Here is a 25,821-nt window from a genome sequence, read left to right as displayed (position 1 = left end):
CCTAGGCAAATATGAAGGTTAAAATTTAGGATAAAATTAGAAAATATTCCTGTCTAGAAGTTACATTCATTCTTTCTCAAAAGAAAATTTCATAATGATTTCAGTGTTCAACACCTTCTCTTTGCTTAGTTGTCAGTGATGATGATGGTGGTGGTGGTGGTGGTGGTGATGTTTGACAAGGCCAGCCACTGACTGAGTGCTCCCGTACCAGGCAATATGCTAAGAATTTTAAATGAATTATCACAGTAAATTCTCTCCACCCTCCTAATTTAAAAGATTCTATTATTAATCCCATTTTATAGATGAAGGAACTGAGGCCTAGCAGAAATTCAACAACTCATCTTAGTGTCAAAGTCAGAATTCAAACACAGCTCTTACTGACTCCAAACATTTTGCACAGTGCCTTCCAAACACGGTTTTTCCTCCCATAATATTGTTAAATCTGCTGCCCTATCTTCTGCTTTCCCTGTGATTACTGTCCTCCAACAAAGCTCAAGTCCATCACTATGGCCACCAGCTACAAAATAATTTCATCTGGCAATTGCGCTTCCACCCTCAAATGAGAAACTTAACATCTTACACTATATATATATATATTTTTTTTTTTGCCACAGACCTAGCATTTATATTCTGTTCTCAATATGGATAATGTAGAGACTGTGATTTCTTTAAGCAGGCTAAGCAGCTTTTTAAAAATTCAAATGAAGTAAGCCAGGAGGTGGAAGACAAATACCATATGATCTCACCTATAAGTGGAACCTAATCAACAAAACAAACAAGTACGTAAAATATAACTAGAGACACTGAAATAAAGAATGAACTGACAGTAATCGGAGGGGAATAACAGGGGAAAAAAGGCGGAGGGTCATCAAGGAACATCTATAAAGGACATATGGACAAATAGAAAGGGGGGTAGGATTGAGGGTAGGAGGTGGGGGTGGGTGGGGTGGGGGAAAAGGGAGATGCCTGTACTTGAACACCAATAAAAAAATAATTCATATCAAGAAGCTGTTTTGGATGGCTGGAAATGCTTATAGGGTTTTTTTGTGTGTGTGTGTGAAAGCAATGTACATTTTCTATACTTTAAACATGAATCAACCCAGAAAATGTTTCAGTGTGATGACTGCTGCTTCATATTCTTCTGTAAGCAAGAAAAATCATGAAACTATATGTCTCTGAAGACTATAAATTACTCTCCTTGAGCATTTTACTTATTCATTGTTGTAAAATATATATTAAGTTTTTACTCAGTATAAGGCACAACTATGATGGTCATCTTTAGATCTGCTCAGAGGGAGTGTCCAGTGATTATTTACATTTTACACTTAAGGAAAAATACCTTATTATTTTTATTTAATTACATTGTGCATCTCTGTATGTTACCTACCCAAGTACAGTACAATTTCTTCAAAGGCAAGATTTATGTCTTATATTTCCCTGTTACCATAAAATCATCTGCTTCTCATCTGGGTCCATAACCAGAACTCAATACATTTCTACTAAAGTGAATTTGATTTTATTTAGTATGAACACAAAAACCTGCCTTAGTGATGTACAATGATACATCTGAGCATATTTAGGACAGTCATCTTGTCCATTACATATGAAATCGGTTATAGACAAACACGGGTTTGAACAGCAACAGCCCACAGTGACAAGACGCTACTAACACAGGATCATATGGCACACATGTTCTGAATATATTGTTTCTACAAATGCTAGAGAAATTTTAAATTAACATTTGATGGTATACCTAAGATTAAACTCTACAGAAAATAACCCTTCTAACCACCAATGTTTAATTTTATGTACTCCCTAATACATGCCAAACTCTCACATACATGTTAGTTTTAACCCTGTGTGATCTATATTATCTTCTGAACCTCTCTACACATAAAGAAGCACAGGTGTATTAAATGACCTGCTCAATGTCACAGTATAAAGCTGTAATCCAGCACTTGAAACCACACCTTCCTATTTTTAAACACTGAGTAGGCTGAAGATAGACACAGTGCTTACCGCCGGGGCTGATTCCAATTGCTGTACGCTGCATTCTGAAGTTCACTTTCTTCTCCCTCTCCTTCTTCTCGCTCTGGCAATTCTGGAATGTCTCTGTGAAAGAGTTACACATTGAGTACACCCAAATCCTAGTAACCCCATGCAAGGCTTTCGTATATGTCCTTGATTGATCTGGCTAAAAAGGCAGAACTGCTTTCTAGCCTCACCACATTTAGCCATGTGGTATGTAATAGTTTACATTAAGGGGAAAATAAAAATTTTATCAAACAAAATAAGAAACTTACATTAGAACCAACCTACCCTCCCTAACTTAGTCTGAAGATACAGCTGAACACTAGGTGTCTTATCTAGTCTCTTTCCTGGTAAAACATGGGAAAATAAATGAAAAGAGAAGGGGACAGATACAGAATTTTAAAGAAAAACTATTTGACAGGTATTTTTTTAAATATACCTACCATCTGCAGGAAGATAGAGGCACCATATGAGTTATAAGCTCCCACAGCCCTGGCTGATGACCCCTGACCTAAAGAACTTCTGATTAAGCCAGGAGTTTAGCATCTCTGCTTCCTAAGAATGGACCAATTCATTCCCTTCAACTTTTGAAGAAAGATGAAAATGCTTGTGGTCCACCCCCAGCCTATCCAGGGGGGTCAGACATAGACCACTCCATACAGGAAGCAGTTTACAATGCACCCGTGTCCAAGGCCACTTTTCAATTTTGGTAGGAGTCCAGATTTTGCCAAATGCCAGGCATATAACAAAATGTGTCCAGTCAAGTACCATAAGGGCCACAGAAAATAGTTAAATCAATTATGGTGTCTTACGTTGTTAGAAGAAATTGAATTTCTAGAGAAATTTTCATATATTCAATTGAAAGCAGAGGTTAAAACAAATCTTGATTCAAAAATTATTTTCAGCTGATTTTTACAGAAATTAAAGACTCAAAAGAAAGTATATTCTCAAATTTTATCCATTCTCCACTGGAAGGAATACCAAATTCTGTCAAATGACATAATCTTTAGACTCTGAGGTCAGAAGTTGTTAATCCAATAATTCATCTGCATTTGAATGTGCTTCACAACATTTTTGGCAAGTAGATGTCCAGGCTCTTACATAAATTTCCCATTTTTTTCTTTGACCTGATTGTTAGTTTTGTTTTGTTTTGTTTTGAACTATTAAAAGGAAGTCTGTCTGCCTATACGTCCTGCCCATTGGTTGTGTGTTGGAATTTCCCTCCCGTGCAAATGGAGAAACTAGGCTGTGCATGATGCTGGGGTTCTGAGAGTCTAAGGCAGACAGTGGGACAGGACTGTTGGGAATGGAGTCACAAAAGAGGGGATTTTAAAAGTGATACTAAGACTGAAAGTGAGACGTCTGAGTGAAGCTGTTATCCAGATGATACACGGCAGAGAGATGAAAACTAGGACTGACGCTCTGGAATGTAACTGGAAAGAGTATTACAGAAGCAGCAGGTGTGGAAGGCAGACAAGAAGAACTTAGAAAGAGTCGCTAAAATATTCAGTGACAGCCATGGGCTGGGTGGAGGTCCTCACCCCTGGACTCTCACCTATAGGGCTAGTCAGAAACACTCAGAGTCTCACAGGCTCATGCTTCTTTAGCTGCAAGAAGACTAGCATCCTGAATCCTCTGATACAAAGAAGTCATTCTCTTCAAGTGATTCTGCAGTCTGGAATCCTTTCCCTATCTGAGATATGCTCCTATTCATGTGTTGATTATTCTTTACGCATCCTAGGTATGGTTTGCGGGGCTCACGTGTCCTGTGTTCCAAAGAAGAGAATGGACTGATTCTCTTCCTCTTGCACTCACTCAGCCAGGAGTGTTGTTGAATACCAATAACATTTCTGTCAACTATAAAAATCCCCTTTACATGTGCATTTAGGTGCCAGACATTGGCACAAGGTAACACAGTAAAGTAGCACTAACCTTTTAATTGAGCTCATTTTACTATAAAACCTCAGCTCTTAACCTACATGCTATGCTGCCCATATTTTTATCCTGGGCTTGGGCAACTCTTTCTTTGGATCCAATGGTTCAAAACACGGAGCCTGACTGTTTACATTCCAATCTTGGCTCTGCCACTTATTAACTATATGTTACTTGGGCAAGGTAGTTAACCTCTCTCTGGTGCAGACTCCTCCTCCATAAAATGCAGATGTTTTGTTTTGAGCGCCCTTCTATTAATAGCAAATACACTTGCTCTGCAGTGAAGCAGCCAGTCACAACACTGCACCACCTAGGCCATTCCCTGGTCTGCTGCAGGAGGCACAGTGCTGCAAGGGCCTCTCTCTCCCTAATACATTTTGAGTATATTTAAGTCCTTGGTGCTTAAAAGAATATGATGTTACTTTGGGATATTCTTTAATTAAACCATTCAAAATGACATTTCCGAAGGATAGTGGAATAACTGCTTTTAGCATTCTGACAGAAAGCATCAGGGAGCTCTAATCAATTCATGCCATTAACCCTGAGAAAGACATTCTAGAACAGAGTGTGGCTGAGCTTTGTACAGACAGGGTAGGGTGAATACTCCTCTTCCCATAAAATGCATGAGGCCTCAAGGCCGTGACGATCCTTCCCTGTATTAAACACACACCTTCCCTTCCCTAACACTTTCTGTATCACTGCACTCATGTGCAGTTTGCAGAGGGAACAGTGATGTCATATTGTGATCCTGCAGAGTCACTGGGGACCAAAGTGTTCAGGGATGTTCTAACGTTCTCTGGGGAACAGTAGAACACTTCTGAGAAGATCCCAGAGTATTTACAAAGCCACCTATGCTCTGCTGCATGCCTAAAGAGAAAGCTGGTACTCGGTTGCCAGTGCAACTGAAAAAAACAAACAAACAAAAAAAAAACAAAAAAAAACAGGCCCACAGCTGAGAGTGTAAAATGGTACATTTTACCTGGAAAAGCAATTTCACATTATTTTTCTCCCTGTCTTAAACTCAGCAGAAGCACCAAAACCTAGTTCCTGACTTTCCTAAGGGAAAAAAAGGCAACTTTTTCCTGTTCTTACTACATTGTGTGTCAAGAGCATTTAAAAGGTATATGCTCTCTTCTTCCTAATGTGTGTATGTATATATGTGTGTATATGTGTGCACACGTGCATACACATGCACACGTGTGTATATGTGCGCACACATGTTTATGTGCACACACGTGTGTGCACGTGTGTAAGTGTGCGTGTGCGTATATGCACGTGTGCATGTGTGTATACAAACATGTGTGTGCATGTATATGTGTGTGAGTATATAAAGACATTCAGGTGTACATTCTCTAAAATTAGAGTAAAAAGTAGCTATTAAAATATTTCTCAATCTGTATGTATGTTAAGAAAAGGAATAAATAAAAATGCTGAAGATGCTTCAAAATACTTACAAAGAGAAAAAGCATGATAAAATACTAAACAAACTGTAGCTTCCAAGGAATTAATGAATAATACTCATACGTAGGGTGAATTCCTCCAAACTCAGTATGTTAAAAGTGCTACCTATATTTAGTGGTATAATTAGAAGCAATTTTAGTGGAATTTTTATATTTTCCACACTATGTCATAATTGCTTAAGTATGGGGGGAGGATGAAAATTTTTTTTTTTTATGTTGAAAGAAAGGTAGTTTCTTTCATTGCTGGTCCTCTTTACTGTGGACTCAAAACTCTCCTTTACATATAATGTCGTCTACATTATTCACGCATTGTAGTAGATTTACTGTTTCATTTACCTGCCAGTATATGAAGAAAAAATATCCAGTGCCATTATTCCTCCAGGTTGTTGTCCCAGGTTTATTCTAAAATCTTCCAAATGCTCTGCAGGCACATAAGTAATTCTGGAACAGAACATAATCCATGAAAACAAAGGGAAGCAAAGCTTTGGCTAACTCTTAGGGATAGCTTCCAAAATATAGAAATAAATTATATTGTCCCTTCATCCCTACTGTTTCACACAACTCATTTAATCAGCTTACTCATCAGAGAATCCAAACTTCAACAGAAAAAGTGTCCTATAGTAAAAGTAACAGAAATTAAAATTTAAAGTGCTACAAATAAACTATGTGTTTAACCAATAATCACATGGGGGAGGAAAACAACATTATTAATATTTCCAAATGAGAAGGGTAAAACAACTTTTTGTACTTAGAAAGATCTATAAATTCTTAGGGAAAGAATTGTCAGTAGTAACATTGATTTCATCCAAAAAGCCTTGGTTTCCTTAGCAGGAACAAATTAGGCATACACTATTAAAACACTGAGTTTTTATTTTATGTAAATAATTTTGAAGTCTTCTACAATGCATACTTAATTATGGATATTAACAAGTATTATCAAAAAATAAATGTTAGTTCTATTAAGTTATGAACACTCCAAGCCTGAAGTTAAGCTGTTAGAGTTTATGGAAAGATACTCTTACTAATTTGTAGCAACTTCTTATAAGTTCATTTTGGTTTCAGAAAAAACCTATTGTTTAAACTTGAATGGTCACTTACAAATTCAACAAGTACTGGCTGAATGCCTCTAATGTGGGAGGTACTGAGTCAGATGCTGACTACTGCTATAATGTTTAGACAGTGACACTTGAAAATTCAAGTTCAGGGCTGCCCTATCAGGCTTTATAGTTGATACACTTGTTTCAGTGGGCTGTTCCAAGATACTCAAATTAATGAAAAGGCAAGCATTTGCAGCCAGTTCAGCATGTTTGCACAACTGGAAAAAGAAATACACAGAAAAATGCACCATGTAAAAATTATAAAGACTATTAAACCAGCTATCCATAACTTACCCATAAAGACAATAACTATTAAAACCTTAGCACTGGGGTGCAAGGATGAAAGGATTATCTTTTATGTTATAATAAAATAAGAATTACACCAATGTCATAATTTATTGAGTAAAGAAGGCATGTAATTTCAGTATACTGGTTATTCTATAAAAAACATTTACTCTATGAAGTCACTTAGATTTGGAATCAGAAGACACAGTTCTGTTACTCATCAGGAGTGTGACGAGAAGGTGAATCACCACCGCTCAATTGCAGAAAGGACACTGCTTTTTATGAGGATGTTGTAAACTGAGATGCATAATACCAGTGTTCTGACAGGATATCAGCTAGCCCTGTCACACCTGATCACCCTGGCAAAATCCGAGGACCTCTGGGAATCTCTTCATAACATTTTTACATAGAGGTTTACAAAATGAAGCAGGAACCTAGATTTAGGACTAGGCTGGGTGAGAGAGTTGCATTCTAATTTGGACCTTAGTCTATTCATCGATAAAAATACCTTTTCCATGGTATTAAAATACAGGGTCCAGCAGAAGTAACGCCTGCTTAAGTGTGGTTGGTAGGGTACGTGAATGTCTCGCATGAGATGGACAGCAATTTGAACATTTCACCTAAAATGTCATATGGTGTGCTTAAGTGTGACATTGTTATCTTACAGAATTACATGCTTATGATTTTGTAATACAAGATTTTGTAATAAAAGGGGCATTATGTGTGCTGGACCATGGATATTGAATAGTAAATTTATATTTATTCATTCAAAAATAATGAGTCAAAATATCTAACACACGATACTGGAAAGAAAGACTAATTGTATTTTATACAAAAAATTAAGATAAACAAAAAACCCCAAGCCTGACAAGCCTGTTCAAGAAAACTGGCATTTCTGAAGATCCAATGTGGTTGAAGACATGTAAGTAAAACCTTAAGGGAAAAAAAAAAAAAAGCCAGGGGGAGGTGTGAGGGGAGGAAGCTAAAACATGATAGTGAAAATAATGATAATTAGTTCAAAGTATTTAATTTTTCAACTGGCTTGAGAAGGAAAAAGATATTTCTGTATCAAATAATGTTTAAAGGTATTTTCCTCTGTATTTGTTCAAAGGTGGTTTTCTTTTTTAGCAAAGGGTGAGGGATGGGGAGCGTTACAAATATTTTCCTGATATTTTAGGTCACAGTGAGAAAGGTTACAGAAGGCAGAGCTTCCACAAATATTTAGCCCAACGTGCACAGCATCCCACAGTGCAGCAGCACACACGGAGCAGCCCCCACTCACGCCTGCTCACAGAGCCACGCAAAACCTCCATCTTACCGGGAAGAGCAGCACTATATACGAACTGCACAAACACACCGAAACTGCTTGTTTGAGAGCTGTGTTAAAGAATTCTTAAATGTAAAATAACCTTTGGTTAGATGTGGAGTGGAAGAAAAAGTGTAATATCAGTGATGCTGAAATGTGATATGGCTCTTCATCCAGGGCCCACACCTGCACACGCAGACAGGACTGTTCCCTGACAAAGGAACTTAAACGCTTAGGAGTTGAAAACTATGATTTTCAAATAGGTTCACAATGACTAGCGCAATGTGAAAAATGTAACAATCTCACATCTTTGTTCCTATGTAAATGAAGAAAAAAAAAGCCAAAATCTATACACTGAATCTATATCTGGATCTTTCCCTGCATCAGAATGTTACAAAAGCATGAAATGGTTTTCACAGACAAGTTGTAACACACAGCCATAATGAGCTTTTTGACTCACCGATACTCACACATAAAAGGGGGCTCGATCATCAGCAGGTGCTGTAGAAAATCTAGAATGTGAAGCATACGCCGTGGCATCTTTTTACAATTGTGTTAACAAATGTCACTGTCTTGTGCTGAATATGAGATGCACACATATGTAGTTAAAAGTGGGTGCTCCTGGTTGTTTTTCCCCCTTTCCACCTCCCTCCCTTCTACACCTCCCCCAGAAAAGCATCTGCTCTTTACTGGTGTCTATAGCAATGATTATTAACAAGCATGGAAAAATGTAACTGCAATCAATCTTTTATTCCTTGATCAGGAATTCATCCCACACTTTAGGTTAAGGCAGGTGAATTCTGATTCAGCTCAGTAATTATCTGGCAGATGTTACAAGCAGCTGCCGCTAAGCTCAAAACCCTTTCTATTATTACAGAAATATAAGAGCTCCTGGCAAGGTGGAGTGAGAAGTGAAACAGAATGCATTCTGGTGAGGCTTCACATCTGGTTTTCCACAGAAAATAATGAAACCTGGAACTTAAACTGGCTGTTCTTGAACTCTTGAAACTCAAATTATCTACACAGGCATGCATGAATGCACACTCACCAAGTTCCTAGCTCTCTATGGTAAAAGGCTAAAAAGAAATCCAGAGTGCATTGCCTGGACAAGCAGTGCTTTTCCTAAAACCAATCAGTTATGTAACTGGTCCACTAAATCTTTTTTTTTAAGTCCCTCCAATACACATCTCTACCACTGCCCCAGATGAAGCTTGGTTCATAAACAGAAATAAAAGGAAGAAACATGGATGGAACCCAAATCCAGGCAATGACTACAAAGCCTAATTAGCCAGAGGCAATGCATGGCTCCATTTGGAGTAATGGGGGCCTTCTGGGAGGATTCCTCACGTGGCTTTCAAGGTAATTCTAAACTTTCAATTTCATGAAAGCAAGTGATCTGGAAGGCACGGGGCCAAAACACTTTATGCAAAATGTGTGGAATACGCTCTTCAGCCCTGGCCAATCTAAATCACTATTTGTTTTATCAGTTAACAATTTTTTTTTCTGAAAAACATTATGATTCTAATTTCTCTCTACCATGCACCCAATGGGTCAAACCATCTGAATCACAGGAACAGTAGGACGCTTCAGAAGAAATCAAACTGTTATGATGGTATGTTTGTGAGTGTGTGTATATGTGCCTTGCATCTTCTGGCTTTCCCCAAAATTAAAATCATCTTTAAAAGAAAAGAGATTTCAGACCTTTGATAAGATTCAGGAAAATACTACAGGGCAGCTGATGGCAATGGGGAGAACTGTGTGAGGTCCCAAGGCGCCTACTTTGAAGAGGACTAAGGCATCATTGTTCTGTGTACAATGTTTCTTGTATCTTGTATCTTCTTCAGTAAATGTCTCTATTTTTCATATTACATGGCTGGGCACCTCCTGGACAGACCTCATATATCATTCATCATTTAAGCAAAAGAAATGGACATTGGACCACAAGGGATGAGAAAAGCATTCAAAGTTTCTCTTTTTTCTTAGTATAGAGGCACTGATATTTTTAATGATGTTCACTTGTACTCACATTATTCTTAAAATAATTGAGGGACTGTCACAGGATCTGATAATCTGTTCCATCATACAATAAAAGTTAAAAGGCATGCAAAATATAAAAGTCCCTTAGTAAAATTCTGCCTCAAAATAATACTTTTTTATGAGAAGAATCTACTCTAAGCAGTAGAGATTTTCTACTTTTTATTGAAGACAGAATGAAAACCAGATTGCAGATATTATTTTTCTTACTTAAGCTCTTACAATATGTACTTTGCAAAAGAATAATACAGAATGCAGTCAATAAAGTAGCATTAATACAAAAAAGTCCACCAACCAGTAATCACTGCATCAGTTTAAGGTCAACAATCTTTCCCTGAGCTCTTACTATGTCATCCCTTACACAGTAAACACAAAGACTCAATGGTTAATGTTATAGGGAAAAGCCAAACTATTACATCGATGAGGTGGGACAATAAAGTCATGAACTAATTTTTATGTTGGCTCAAGAAATGCTTTGTGACTTAAAAATGAAACCACATATATAACATGCTTTAGGTACATTATGGGGTTATGGGACAGTTGAGGCACTGCCCCCAAAAGACCCTACATGACCAACATTCAGACTATATCAACCTACTGATGAATCTCCTGGATCATGAGATTCAACAAGGGGAATTACTGCTCAGACTGGTGGTGTTCTATATGATTTTCACCATTACTGGCCCTTAAATGATTGGCCAGTAATCATTGGCCCTTAGGATCCACACGGGTCAAACAAGCAGTACACAATTCCTTACACTGAGAGCCAATCAAAACTTTTTTGTAAGATCCTAAGGGTGGACCCCTTCTGTTCTGTGAGAGATATCATTTATCTCACGCCTAAGGTTTTTGCAAGAATCATTGGAAAATTAAAATTAAAAAAAGAAAAGCAACATTGTTTGGATCACAACACTAGAGATCCACTCCAGTGGATGTACACAAGTTCCACAAATGGCCAGCCTTCCCCCCTCGCCTTGGGAGAGCTGCAGGATGGGGGACAGATGAGGGAACAAATGTCTGAATTGTGCCACCCCCACTGACCTAGTTCTAGATCATCTCCTCCTTTGATTTTGAGATAATCTAGACCCCTTCTGGGTGACACTGAGGCTGCTGTATTTCTGGAGTGAGGACCCATGTCCTTGGCCATCTGGGCTGCTCTGGTCCTCCCTTTTGATCTCCCTGAGTGGTTCCATGGGATCTTAGGATTGCTGTGTCCTCCCACCTCCTACCAGAATGGAAAGACCTTTTGGTGGGAGTTTTCTCCTTTTCTTTTCTCTTCCTAGGAAGGGGCTTCAGCCTGGCATTGGGGGACTCTCTGCCTCCATTCTGTTCACTCATGTTGCCGTTACTCTGCCAGCTGAGATGACAGGTCCAGCTCCTAGACCTTGCAAGATCTCTGAAACAGGTTTGCTAGACATGTCCCTCCCTGTCACCACATTCACACTGCCCCTGGGTGTCACTGCTGCGGCCCCTGGTGCTGCACTCTGGCCAGACACTGCTGGTGCCCAGGTGAGGAAAGACAGTGTGTCCCTAAGCACAGAGTACTTGCATGAAGCATGTTTTCAGACTCCTTCCCCACCAGCAGAAGCAAGAGAGGTGGCCCCAGACACCTCAGAGACCACGGGAAGGCTCTTGATGCTGACTTGATCTTGGTCACCTTCTTCACGGAGCTCTGTGGCTGCTGGGCTCTTCCTGTCCTCTGCCTCCAACACAGGAACGTCCATCACTTCACAAGCAGGTACAGCGCTGGGTCCCCTAGGGGTCTCAGGGAGAACACCAGGTCTTCCCAGTGTGCAAACAGATCTTCTCTTGCATAGGACGAGGGGCATAATTGTAGATAAAAAGCATGGCCTGTGGCAAGTTTCAAGTGGGGCTGTTTTTGTCATGACTGTATATGGACAACTGTGCAAACTTCAAAGGAAGCAGCCTGGCCAACTCCATTCTCTTCTCTGACTTCAGAAGTCATGTCAGTCATGTTGGCACCGACTGTGTGGCTGACAGCTAGTTGTGCCAGTGGCATGACATCGGGTATTGTGAGGTCGGGGCTGCTATATGTGATGCCCGGGGCAACCATTTGCACACAGTTGTGCCTATCAATAACTTCTCCTCTGCTGATCTAGTTGAAGTTGCTCTCAAATAAGGAAATATGCTCAAACACAGGAACTTCTCTTGTGCAGCTACCACTGCAGCTTCCCTGTGGGGCCGGGGAACACATCCAGCATGTGGCTGCTCTGGGTACTGCCCTCCGAGAGTGTCCTGTTGCTACTCATGTGTGCCTTTCATTAAAACCACTGTGTGTCCTCTTTGGAACCTCCCCCTTGGTCTGAACTGCAGCCCCTCACAGGTCACCTTTACGCTTTGCTGTCCACCTGCAGCCATGTCTTCATCTCCACAGCTGCCCCCACAGGAAGGGGCAGTTACTCCATCTGGGGGGAGAGGGTATGAGGCACACATGCACAGTCCTAAAATATTTCCACATTGTTATCCTAAAGTGATTATCTAAAATCAAGAACTATTCAGGAACAGTCAAATTCTTAAGTGACTTATATTAAATAAGTAATTTTTGTATATCAAACAGAAGTATGTTCTGAGAAAAAAAAAACAACTCTGATCAATGATATGAAATTCCTGAATTTCCCAAGACAAAGCAGGGTCCAAATGATACTTACTTTATGTCGGGCCCAATGAGAGAATGTCTTCTCAACATGGCTCGTGCCTGGGCATTGGTTAAACTGATGGTAGATTCTTCATTAATAGACAAGATGCAGTCTCCAACAGCAATCCTGCCATCTCGACTAATGGCACCTCCGTGAATAATGCTTCTAACAATCATTCCCAAGCCATCTTTATTAGCACTTACTGTCATCCCTATGGTAATGGAGGAACAGAGATATGCATTAACTTTGCGACTTTCAAATTCATCTTATTTTGAAAGTCACATAACCCCTATGAATTAGGAGTAACTTTTCCTTCATCCTCACCCAAGTATATTTTATTATTGATTTTAGAGAGAGGGGAATGGAAGTGGGGCTGAGAGAGAGAGACAGAGAGAGAGACATGGATGTGAGAAACATCAATCGGCTGCCTCCCATGCATAGGCATGTACCCTAACTGGGAATCGAACTCGCAACCTTTTGGTTTATGGGACAAAGTTCCTACCTCTTGAGCAACTGGCCAGGCAGAGCTAACTTTTTCAGCCAATAATAAACAATTGAAGTGAAAGAAAATTTTCTAACAAAAATATTTTAAAGTAAATTTTAAAGTGTGAAATTATGTCTAGAAACAGATGCTCCCTGTTGAATACATTAAAGATTAAACAGGTCCACAGGGCAATGAATGCACCTTAGGCTATTTGATGTGTTACCCTTACACAGAAAGCACTGCCAGGGAGAATATTTTGACAATATCGAATGAATTTTATAATAGGAATTCATCTCGCCCTGGCTGGTGTGGCTCAGTGGATTGAGTGCCCGCCTGCAAACCAAAAGGAGTTCTCCTTGGACATGTATCAAAGAATGAAGGAGAGGACCATGGATGGAAAATTAGTTCAATAAATTGAGAAACTGTGTTACTTTATTCCCAAATCATATGTTCATTCAGTATATGCTTATTATGTGCTTACTATGTGCCAAGTATTATGTTGGTGGCTTGAGATATAAAGGCATAACACAGAATTACTAACCTCAAGAAGTGTGTATTAGTCTTACTCTCAGTGCCTATCACGGTGCCTGAATGTATAGTAGTCTATTGAACTAAACTGCTGTGAGCTTAATTCTACTCTATTCCCATTTTATCTTCAAATCTGAACCTGAAGTTCTACAATCTCCAGATTTGGATGTTTAATTGCCCTCCTGACATGTTCCCTAGATGACCAATAGGAAATACAACCTTAGTATGTATAAAGTCAAATTTCCAAGTCTCTACCTCCCCTATTTCTCCATTTGTCTTCCCCTTTTTTGGTGCTGACGCCACAATACTACTCTCCATTACTCAAGGCAGATATGTTGAAGACATTCTTGATTACTACCTCTTTCTCACCTCTTATATTTAATCCATCACCAAGTCCTGTTATTTCCATCTCCAAAACTTACCTTGAATCCATATGTCTTCCTCCATTTCCTTACTAATCCTATACTGAGCTAGCACCTTCTCTTGCCTCACCTCTCAAAACAGCCTCCAAACTGGTCTCCTGGCTTCCACAGCGTTCTTCTCACAGCAGGCAGGGGGATCATTCAAAAGAGATAAGTCACATCATATCCCTCCCTTGCTAACAACCCTTTGATAACTCCCCTTTTTGCTAGTATACAGCATACCTACAATACCCGGCACAGTCTATAGGGCCCCTTCAACATGCACCCTTCCTTTTTCAATACAATGACCTCCTTGGCTCCCTGTGCTCCAGCCACTGTGTTTCAGAACTCACCTAGCCTCTCCCCATTTCAGACTGACGGCCTCTTTCATTCGCTCCTGCACAGCTAGCTCCTCACTCTTTAATGTCGCTTCCTCAAAAAGGCATTCACAACAAACCTCCCCTGAATTAATGTTCCCTTCTTATCCTACCCTCACTCTATTTCTTCGAAAATATAAAAACTTTTTAAGTTAACACTTTACATAAAATAATGTTAAATCACAAAAAATCGTGTGCTATAAGTTCCTTTAATTAAACCAGATAAAGAGAGATATAAAGCTATAAAAGTACTTATAAAAACTTTTCAGAGGTCAGATTATAAAATCAGATGTACTCAAATCATGGCTCTGACAAGAGCCTTCCTACTGTTTTCCATGTAATTCACAACCTATGCCAGAATGATCTTCCTAAAACACAAATCCCACCATGTCACTCTTCTGCCCTGCATCCCCACTGTGTATAGGACTTTGAGCTGTGCCAGTGTTACAACAGAAGTCCTGTGTCCTGCACACGGCCCACCCAGCAGCTGCCTCCCACCTAGCCGTCCTTTAACCTCAATTCTCACTTTGCTCACCTTCGCATCACACTTCATACCAAACAAAATTCAGTAATGCTTCACATTTCTCTTCCTTAGCTCTTGTCGATTCCAGCTTTTCCCAATTCTTCAATTACATGGTAAAACTCTACTTCTCTTTCAACAACTAAATCAAATATCTTCTCCTCTTTGAAACCTGTGTAAACTTCACCACACACTCTGAGAGTAGGGATAAGCTATTTCCTCTTTTAACCTTCAATGTTCTATGTATGAGTGTCTATCATTATATGTAATGCTTTTAGGACTTTATGTATTAACTAGCTAATTTTCTTAAACTCATAGAACATGAGTTTATACACAGTGGCTAGAATACAGAGAAAAAAAAGAATGTTTGATAGTTGAGTAAATATACTAGAATAGAGTTTCTTATATGGGCTTTACAAAATCTGTTTTATGAGTTGGTCAAAAAATGGGTTCTATGGCCAATGAAGTATGAGAAATGCTGCATTCCATAACCTCTTCTTAAAGGTCCACATACACATCTGAGTATTAAAGATAGTGATATAATATAAACAGAAAACTGTCTCCTTAAATTTATCACATTTTAAACTTTAAATTTGGAACCCACTTATAACTCCTATTTATAGCCTATAGAACTATTTTAGTGACATGCTTTCAGAAATATTGACAGATGAAATACTTGACATGCTTTGTTATATCTATGTCTCAAAATTAGTGAATTATAGAAAGTTCTTTAGCTTACATTTTATATAATTTTATTAAATGTAATATATAAGAAATAGTATAACTAAGTAGAAATTCTCTGCTGTAATTTTCTATTCAGCTGCTGTTGGGAGTACCCAGCCACCACCAAATGGAATGAGGTATCACTGTAAAGGGTACTGGTTGGTTACATCATGGAAGGAGCAGAATCTCCGGTACAGAGCTAACCAGTCTTGGATCACACTCTGCATTCATATGAACTGTTCTAACATACTGCTTATCGTCACAGATCATTAGGAACAGAGTTGAGTCACATGACTGCTTAACTCAAAAAAAAAAAAAGGAACAAATGTGTTCTGCCTCAATATAGCTTTAGTTGTTGTAATTAGTATTTTATTTTTATAGGAAGTCTGCTTTTCCCAACTCTGAAGACTTTATGATTATTAACTAGCTGGAACCTTTTATGGGTAAGAAAGGACAAAAATCCTGCCACCTGGAAAGGACTATTATAACTTGCATTTATATTTTGGTGGTGGCACACCTGGCTGTCTTTTTAGTCTTTCTTTCAGTGAATGAAAGAAATTAAATACAAACTGACTTATGCATAACTGGTAACATTCAAAGAAACTAATAATTTGCTTTTCCAAAGAATTGAGAACTCCAAATTGCTGACTTTTCATTTTCTAAGAATTCCTTTTCTGATTTTCTGTTTCATACACAAACAATTCGTATATCTTTTACTTGAATGTAAATGAGACTACTGAATACTTTTAAATAATTAGGAGAGTAAGGGATTTAAACGAGTCCGAACTAAACAAATCTGTTCATCATTTCAGAAAAAATAATGAGCACACCAAAAAAGAAACCATAAAAACTACAGGAATATTTATAACATCTATTTTCTTATCTATAGCCCAAAATATCAAAGCCAGGTTCAATTTTTCCTCTTTGCAAGGGAATTTGTTTGGGAAGATTTGTGTGGAAAATAAGAAACTTACCTAGACTAGAATTGCCTTTTGCTATAATAATAGTCCTCTCAAAAGATTCTCTGGACATATTGTGAAGCATGACACACTCAGCAGCAGAGGCCAGAGAGTTCTGTTGATTTAAGAACTCAGAGCCCTGACGGAGAGAAAAAAATAAGTCACATGAAAAGGAAAACTAGACTTTGGAGTATGATTTCAACATATTCTCTAACTGACTGTGCCTTATTCAACAAGAATCTGTAACAAAAACAAGTTCATAGGTTGCCTTCTGAACAATCTCTGTGGCCGGAGAGCACTATCTCCAAATGGGGAGATAGATTAGCCAGAGTGCTGCACTGTCCTCAACCTCATTGTTTAACACAAACCATATCTTTAAGACATTACCTTTCCAGCTGAATCAGGTAGCAGAGGAGAAATAAGTTCTGCACTTGATATAACTTCATTTGGGAGGTGAGATTCAGTCCACACTCTCAGGTTTTCACATTCATACTGTTGTTCAATAGCATTTGCAGGCGCATAATCATTTATGGTAAAGCCAGAAACAGGCCTCATGCTCAAGTCTCCTGAAGGTGGACTCTCACCCTGTCTTTGCAGGAGACTCTGGGTGTACAATTCTTCCAAGGACATGTGCAGGTCAAGTACTGGATCTGAAGAATTTTCAGTAACATCCTGATTATTAAAGAAAAAAATAAAAAATTATGGCCAGAATTACATCAATGTATGATCCTTTCTTAATGAACACTATTTACTGGAAAAAAAACCCTCAATGTAATTGTTCAGTACTTAAAAACATTAGCAAACATACAAATTCTTCACTTAGGTGACGTGCATATACCTTTATTTTTATAAATGCTTTTCAATGTATTTCCTGCAATCATACATCTTATGTTCTGCTGAGTTATACTGCACAATGTACAGTATATGAGATCATTTAGATATAAAAGTATGTTCTATTCACAAATAACATCACTTGTGTTCAATGTACATGGGAAAGCAAGTAATTTATATTTCCAAGTCTTAGTTCCAATGAGCTTGAGTTCCTAAGTATCACAAGACCAAAAGCATACAGAGAATGACATTAATTGATTCAGATTAACGAGAACCTTCTAGAGAAAATTATTTTAACATTTATAGGTATTTAGGAAAAGAACAGAAAGCCACACTTCATATTAGTGTAGGGAAAATTTTCACAATATTATGCAAGATATAACAGAAGAAATGCTAAGAATGGATATTATTCTAACCCATTAGAAGATGTATGTTCTAACCCAGGCTGTCTCATTAGCAATCTGTACATCACAGAACTTCTTTTTGCTTTATGTTAATTTCTAAAATTCCCTAAACTCTAAATTCTATAAATCTACTCATACATATACCCAGGTATCTACTTACAATTTTCTCTTCAATTCTTTGATTGATATTTTTAAAGTATAAGAGTAGGGTGTGACTACATTATCATTAGAAAAGATTAAAGCCATTCAGATATATGCACACTATATTAAAGTATTCCTTTGTGGCTCCTACTTCTGGTCCTTTCCCCAGTGAAAGTAGCTGGCTTCAGTTGTGTGTTTATCAATTACATTTAAAAAATTCACTTGATATATGTAATTCCAAATGCACACACTTGCACATCCAAGCACATATACTTCATTTTTAAAACCTAAACTGAACCATACGCTACCCAGTAGGTTTTTACTTGCTTTTCTGAAGTATCTTTAATAAGAGATTCCCATGTCAATGAATAAAATCCAACTTCAGTCTTTTTATGGTTACGAAACACTCCTAAGTATGAAAGACTGGAGTGCAGACTCTGGAGCCACGCTGCCTCAGTTCAGGTGCTGACTCCATCATCAGTTAGTTCTTTGAGCTTTGACAAGTTACTTAAATATACTCCATGTCTTGGTTCCCTCGTCTATTAATTAGGGAAAATAACAGGACCTGGTTACAGGATGTTGGGAGGACAGAGAGAGTTAATACCACAAAATACTAAAAACATGCCTAATTTAACAGAAAATGCCCCACAATTGTTAGCCATTGCTGATATTTTTATTCAACATCTTTGTGTACCTGTGGAAATTTATTCAGGATGAACTTCTACAATTAGAGCAGTTGTTCAAATGATACACACACTTAAAATGATATGCACACATATACTGCCAAATGGTCTACCAATCTTCTCTCACAAAAAGGGAACACTAGAGTACCTATTAAGTAATCTTCACAACTGTAAATTAGCTTGGCAATTTGAGTTGTAAGAAATACATGCATTCGTGTTTTAGGGTTTTAATACATGTGTCCCTGACAAGTAGTGAGGACATGCCATTTGTATGCCTCCTGTGAACACTCTCTTTGTATACGTTATCAAAGATTCTATCTGATGGTATTATTGTGATCATTGATATATTTCAAATATAAGGTCATTGTGATGTATACTGGAAATATTTTCCTAGCTTGTTAACTCTCTTTTAAGTCTGCATATGATCTATACATGCAGAAATTAAATTTTATATGTAATCAAGAATCATGAAATTTATGAAATTTTGTCAATTTTTTTGTGATTCTGGGTTTTATATGTTGTTCAGTAAGTCCTTCCTCTACACAAAGTAGATGAACGTTTCTAGTAACCCATCTAGGGCGTGGTATGAGATACAGGGCTCTCTCTTCATGTGTTCTAAGTGGGTAATCAGTTGCTCCAACACAATTACACTCCTCTCCCCAAATAAAGTTTTCATCTCTCTAGATTTAACATATTGATGGGACAAAGAAATGAGAAAAGCAGGAACATCAAACAAGCAGATAACATCTTTAGAATCCTCAGGAAAAGAAGATAGGAAAGTATCATCCTCTGTACTCCTAAAGCCTAGACAATAACCGGCTAGCTCCAATATCCAACTTTGATCATTTTAGTCCTATTAAAAATAACAGTGTACTTACTAAAGAAAGTGGTTAGCTTCTGTATTATTAAATTAATTATGATAATTAGCAATAAGTCAGCTTTCCCACTCCAAAAAATAAAGGTAACAATAAAAACTACTTTTCATCAGAAGGAGGTCAAGCTGCCCTTGCTGGCTGGGGTTTGCTGTAAATCCTGTAACAAATTTCCATGCATTATTCATGAAGGAGTTAACACAGGCACAGAAAAGAAAGAGCTAATCAACACAGCAGACAACATAAGCCTACTTAAGAAACATTTCTGGTTGCTGAACAACTAACTGAGTTTTATTTTTAAAAGTCTTACAGTGATTGTTTGGGGGAGGGGAATATTAGGGAATTAAATGGTAATGAAAAAATACAATAAAGATTAAATAAAAAAGATAAAAGCAGCTCTTTCCCCATATATGTCCAAAAATAACCATAATTTCTCACTGCAACCTAGTATCTAAATGAAACTGAGATACCAAAAATCTACCCCAATATGTTCTTGTACTTGATATAGCTTGTTCTCTGGAGAAAAAAAAGGGGGAAAGGTTAAATAAAAATGTCAAATTTAGTTGAAAATAGGTCTATTTCTTAAAGGTAATGAATAAGCTAAGGTTGTACTTGAGCACATCATTTACCCAGGTAATATATTTACATAGACTAGCTTAATACTTAAACTTTCACTGGACACAACCTGCTTTCCTTCAATAAGCAGTCGACCACAGAAGTCTTCTTATTACTTTTCAAAAATATACTACAAGCATAGCTATTGCAACTTACATTGTTCCCACACTCTTTCTGAGTTAGGTTCCTTTATTGTTTATATTCTAACTTTACTAAGCAAAAAGGCAACAGCTTTTATACCTTTGAGAGCTTCCATTTTTATCATTAAGATTTTCACAATCACTCTCATCATTTGACTACAGTAATTTAATTAGGTTTTTAATACTAACCCTCCCCTAAAAAAACCCCAGACATTTTAAACATGAATGTAAAGCCAGTAACATTTTATGTTACAAAATGACAGGTGAAGGCTGGTGGATTTGTTATGGGAGAAACTCAGTTCTTGCCGACACAGTAAAGAATTACAGATCAGCAAGCCTATTAGCATGCAAGCAAAATTTATTAGTGCTAAGTTCTAATGGGTAAGCAAAAATAAGGGTGGCAAGAGGACAGATGTCCAGCACTCAGGTGGCCAGAGCCACTCCCTGACCCTGCTGGCCAAAGGCTAGCTGGCCAGGGGCCCTCCATGTAGCAAGAAAGGGCAGGAGAGAGGGTCCTTTGTTCTGAGGACTTATATAGCTGGCAGGATGGGGTGAGGGAGTTACTTGTGGATTGATGGATAAAGGTGGTGCCAGCTTTTCCCAGGGGAGACTTGACTGCCCAAACGTAGGTATGTGTGGCAGTCTGTTAGCCTGAATCCCTATTTTGCTCTAGACTCCATTTGTTCATTTTGCATAATGACTAGAGGCAGGCAGTTAACCAAAGTGGTGTTATGGGCTTTTTCTTTGCTCACTGTAGATCCCTTCCTTCCTCCTCCAGGCCTTGGAATAAATACACGGTCCCAAGGTTTTCTCTTTCCCAGCTAGTGGAGATGACACACAAAGAATTTCAAGGGCTCCTCCCTGTCCCTTACACTATCACAACTTTGCTTGTTGCTCAGAATGCCTGGCAGTCTTACTGAATCAGGCTCAGGACTACTGAGTCAATGGGTGAGAGACATGTTCCTTTGCTTTTAGCCTCCTGTATTAAGTTCTTTTGTCAGATTGCAATGCTGAAGGCCCTGCCTTTATTTCCCCTCTGGCCACTCATTCCTAACTGCTACCGTAACAGATTATATATATATATATATCTGTAACTATTTATATATCTACAGATTATATATATATATGTATCTATTTATATATCTATATCTATATATCTATATATATATACCATAAACTCCATTAGCTGTGCTTGGTGTACAAGGTACAAAAAGGAGTTTCTCTCTTGACAAACATCAATTTCAACTTTCACTAGAATCAGCAGCATTTCCTACAGGTACCAGAGCTCAGAAATGAAGGACAGGCACCAAACTGGTGACTGGTCAACCCTGGAGCGAGTGAGAACCATGAGTGCACCAGGAAGGGTGGGGCCTGCAGGTGAGGATTAGGAGAAAGGGAGACTCATTACACAGCTATTAAGTCTTTATTGGGCATATTTTTAAGCCAAAATAGGAAAAAATAAATGAAAGCATCCTCTTTCCCAAGATATGTTGATCTTTTAAACAAAAGTTTATAAGCATTTAAGTCTGAAAAGAATTATTTCTGCATTTGTTATGTCTTTGGAAGGAACAAGAAAAAGGGTATAAAAAGATTAATCATAAAGTTAAAACCTAAAACAGTAAGAAAGGAAAAAAAAAACCCACTGGCTTTTTGCCTTTAAAATCCACCTTTCAATGGCCTGCCTCTATTAATCCAAATGCATGGAAGCAGCTATATTTTTAAGATTTTTTAGTAGTGGTTATTTCTCTTAAATCCTTAACTGATAATTAATCAAATTAAGCAAACTCCTTTAAAAAGAAAAACACAACAAAACAGGCTCCTTGATGGGAATGTTTTGTACAGAGGAGCTCTGCATGGGGCTGCAGCCCTCTGGGGTCTGAGCTGAGGTCAGGGCCCAGGCTCTGCACTGAGTAAGCCCTCCCTTCAGGGTGAGCTCCTGTTCTGGGCACCTAGTTCCTACAACTTCTAGCAAACCTGACCAAAGTGAAGGACCTCGCATCAATGTAAGGAGAAAGGTAAAACTACCTGGCGCTACCAGACACAACTCTAGCTACAAGATTATTACATATTTAGCGAAGTCAAGAACTTGAGGAATCACTGAGATCTTCACCTTCTATTTTGTCTTTTTCATATCAGTATAGAGGATTCTTAGTTTTACTTAAAGTCATCTGCTATACAATCTTATTTTATCAGTTAAAAAGTCCTAATGTGAGCTCACTTTTCTTTAAGAAAAATGGTCAATTCTAAATTCTAGAACAAAACTGCCATTCTGTCTTTTTAAAGTAAATTTTGTGAAAAGAAACAGAAAGATGAATGCATCATCTAACTTTTTATTTATTTACACACAATTTTCTAGTAAATATCTAGATGCTAAAAGATGCTACGGAAAACAAAACCAAAACCAAAACAGAGTTTTACCACATTGTAGGAATAGTCCTACTTTCAAAGAAAACTAAAAGCACACAAGAGTTTTACAATTTGATTTAAAACACCCTCATTAATGTGTTCTTTGTTGTTTTGTAGTTTAAATATTTCAGTTGATAAGCCAGCTTGCCAAAATTTGCTTCACAAAAAAGTAAACTCCTTGGGAATTAAGAAAAAGAAAAAGAAAGGAGGCAAACAGACTTCAGTAAGCCAATATGTTGTGTTGCATACAGCCAGCATTTGCCCTGTAAAATATATGCACTTCTCAGTATGCAGATTGCGTGATACCTTTAAGTAACAATTACAAAGTTAAACAATGCAATCTGTCCCACTGGCAAGAATTGTGCTATGCTGTGGATTAGGAGATTCCATTAGGAGATGAACTCAGCTTCCAGCCCTGAGGCAAGGAAAGACTGAACATGGTCCAGACAGGATGCAGTCAGAGAGACAGTCTCAGGTGTGGTGAGAGGAGCAGCTGCTCCATTCAAGATTATACCTTGTGAACCAATTCAAAAAGATTGCCCAGCATCATTTGCAAGGATAACAGGTGTACCTCGAACATAAAAGAAAATCCTTCAATATCTGGCCAAAAAACCCAAAAACTTGTTAATTCAGGAAAGGAGGAAATCTGTGCTAGACCTACTATGAAATACTTTCCAACTCATTCAAATTTCCTTCCCAATGAATTTATGTGGAAAATACATATTTCATATATTTAAGAAAGAATTACTGGCCAGGCTTTTATCTTAATTTTTATTGTTATCTGTGGGATATTTCCAACGTAGAAAAATAAAGAAAATATATCCACATATGATTTTTTTGCTCAGATTTATAGATAATAACATTTTGCCATATTTTCTTCAGTCTCTGCCCAGTTAAAATAATACAATGTATTAAGCTACATTCCTATACTTCCTTTTTTCTCTAAGAATAACTTATTTCCTGAGGTTGAAAAGTAACATTGCCACAGAGTTTTAGTTTTTTAAATACATACATATACTCATAAAAATACACTGTATTGCTTTGTATAGAAAAAATATAAACAATGCCAACACCTCAACAGAAAGATAAGCAACCCATTAAGAAACAGTCAAAAAATATGAAGAGGCCATTGATGAAGTGAAACCCAAATGGCCAATGTATTAAAAAGGCACTAGTAGTAATCAGGAATCCCAAATTAAAATCATAAGATACCATTTCACACCCAAAACATTGACTAGGTTTTAAAATATTACTTATTAAACATTTTATGGCATGTCACCAAGAAAATAGAGTTGGAGCATTTATGTCAACAATCTATTTCTAAAATGCAAATGTCACAGGTATGACAAAAAGTAACTAACTTAATTCTTCATTCACATCCAGTGACTTAAATATACTTTGCTGTACAGTATGATTTTTATGTATTCTTTGGCATCATTTTATATAAAAACATATGACAGCATTAAGTTTAACTTAGCTAGTAAATATTAAATACAAAAATATTTTATTATCCAACTTTTCATGAAAGTCAGTTTTAAAACCAATAAGAAAATAATTGTAATTTTCCCAAAGTATACTAGGGAAAGTCCAGCTAAAAAATGAGATTGGAGAAATACATTTCATGGTTGTCTTTGTAACATGAAATCTTAATCAAAGCTTTGAACCACTGTGTCTATCACTCTGCATCCAGACCGTAGAGTTAAATAGCCCCCATGAGTCTAAGAGTTACCCAATCAAAACTACCTAAAGGAAACTGCACTTTAATCTGATAATGAACCCATGATTTGAGAAACATAATGTCTCCGACATGTTACTCCTATAGCTCGACTTCCCCTAAACAATGATCTCTGGAAAACCACACACAAGGTTCTCCCACAGATGAGATGACATTTCCTTCGTACCTTGGGGGGAGATGATGGAAGGGAGGGGCCGTAGTTCAAGACATCACTACAAGCACTGCCATGAAGAGATAAAATAGAAGCTGGTGTAGAGTAGATACTGTCATTATCAGGAGAGTACTGAGACTCAAATGCAGACTCATTTGCTAGGTCAGCATCATTTGTGTCCACCTAGGAATAAAAGCAATAGCATCAGTTGAAAATTCTATTCTATTACATATATGACAAAGTCTTCACTTAAGACTAACAGGCATACTGAAATCATTCCTTATCTATGCTGTTTTCTATATAACCTTTTTACCGCATAACAGACTGACTAATGCAATAGAAGAGGGATGCCCACCATCTGCAAGGGAAGTTGGCTTGAAGGTTATTTTATTCCATCAATAAAGGGCTAAAGGTAACCATTAATAAAGGACCTGGATCAATTCTAAGTTTGAACAGTTTCATAAATTAAGAAAAATATTTGCTTTTTTTCTATTTTACATTACTTTTAAATAATACCTGCTCAACTCCTAGAATTTTGTAATAAAATGAATGAGGTCATCACTTTTCCTCATGGTTTCCTTTTGGTTATTCAACCAAAATAAACTTCTTCAATAGCACCACTAGGTAACAATCTATTTCTAAATCTCACTAAAAACATATTTTGTTTAAATTATCTTTAACTGGATTTAAAAACCACTCAAGCTACAAACTTGGAGCTTGATGGTGATCATCAGAAGCTAAAGAGAAAAATCTGTCATTTCCTGCTGAAATCACACTAACACACAAGGTGCTCAGTTATGATCTAGGCATGGTAAAACTGTGTTATAAACTGCTACTGTTTGAAAACCCATGTAGAGTGTGGTAGGGAATTTTACTATGCCTTATCTAAAATCCTGTGACTATCTTCTGTAGAAAACCAAATGAAAGAATCAAGACATGACAAGCTTGAAGTTGTTCTTATAATTCACTCACTGTTACATCTTAGAATGGGTAGAACTGACATAAGTATTCTCTAATATTACCTTCTCCAATATTACCAATATTTTGTT

At 37.6% G+C, this 25,821-nt stretch overlaps 1 protein-coding gene across 5 annotated transcripts in view; it reads right to left on the bottom strand.

The window, feature by feature from the left end:
* MPDZ (multiple PDZ domain crumbs cell polarity complex component) overlaps positions 1-25,821 on the bottom strand; it is a 162,494-nt gene that overhangs the window by 47,554 nt on the left and 89,119 nt on the right. For all 5 annotated transcript variants that reach the window (XM_036021592.1, XM_036021593.1, XM_036021594.1 and 2 more), the window contains 6 exons: positions 24,788-24,955; positions 17,182-17,466; positions 16,810-16,933; positions 12,815-13,013; positions 5,760-5,864; positions 2,020-2,112 (listed from right to left, as the gene is read on the bottom strand). In XM_036021592.1, coding sequence (XP_035877485.1) covers positions 2,020-2,112; positions 5,760-5,864; positions 12,815-13,013; positions 16,810-16,933; positions 17,182-17,466; positions 24,788-24,955 — 974 coding nt within the window. The remainder of the gene's footprint in view (positions 1-2,019; positions 2,113-5,759; positions 5,865-12,814; positions 13,014-16,809; positions 16,934-17,181; positions 17,467-24,787; positions 24,956-25,821) is intronic.

This window comes from Phyllostomus discolor, chromosome 3 (assembly GCF_004126475.2).
Source record: "Phyllostomus discolor isolate MPI-MPIP mPhyDis1 chromosome 3, mPhyDis1.pri.v3, whole genome shotgun sequence".
In the NCBI taxonomy this organism is placed as follows: Eukaryota; Metazoa; Chordata; class Mammalia; order Chiroptera; family Phyllostomidae; genus Phyllostomus; species Phyllostomus discolor.
This window is presented reverse-complemented; position numbering and strand designations above follow the sequence as displayed.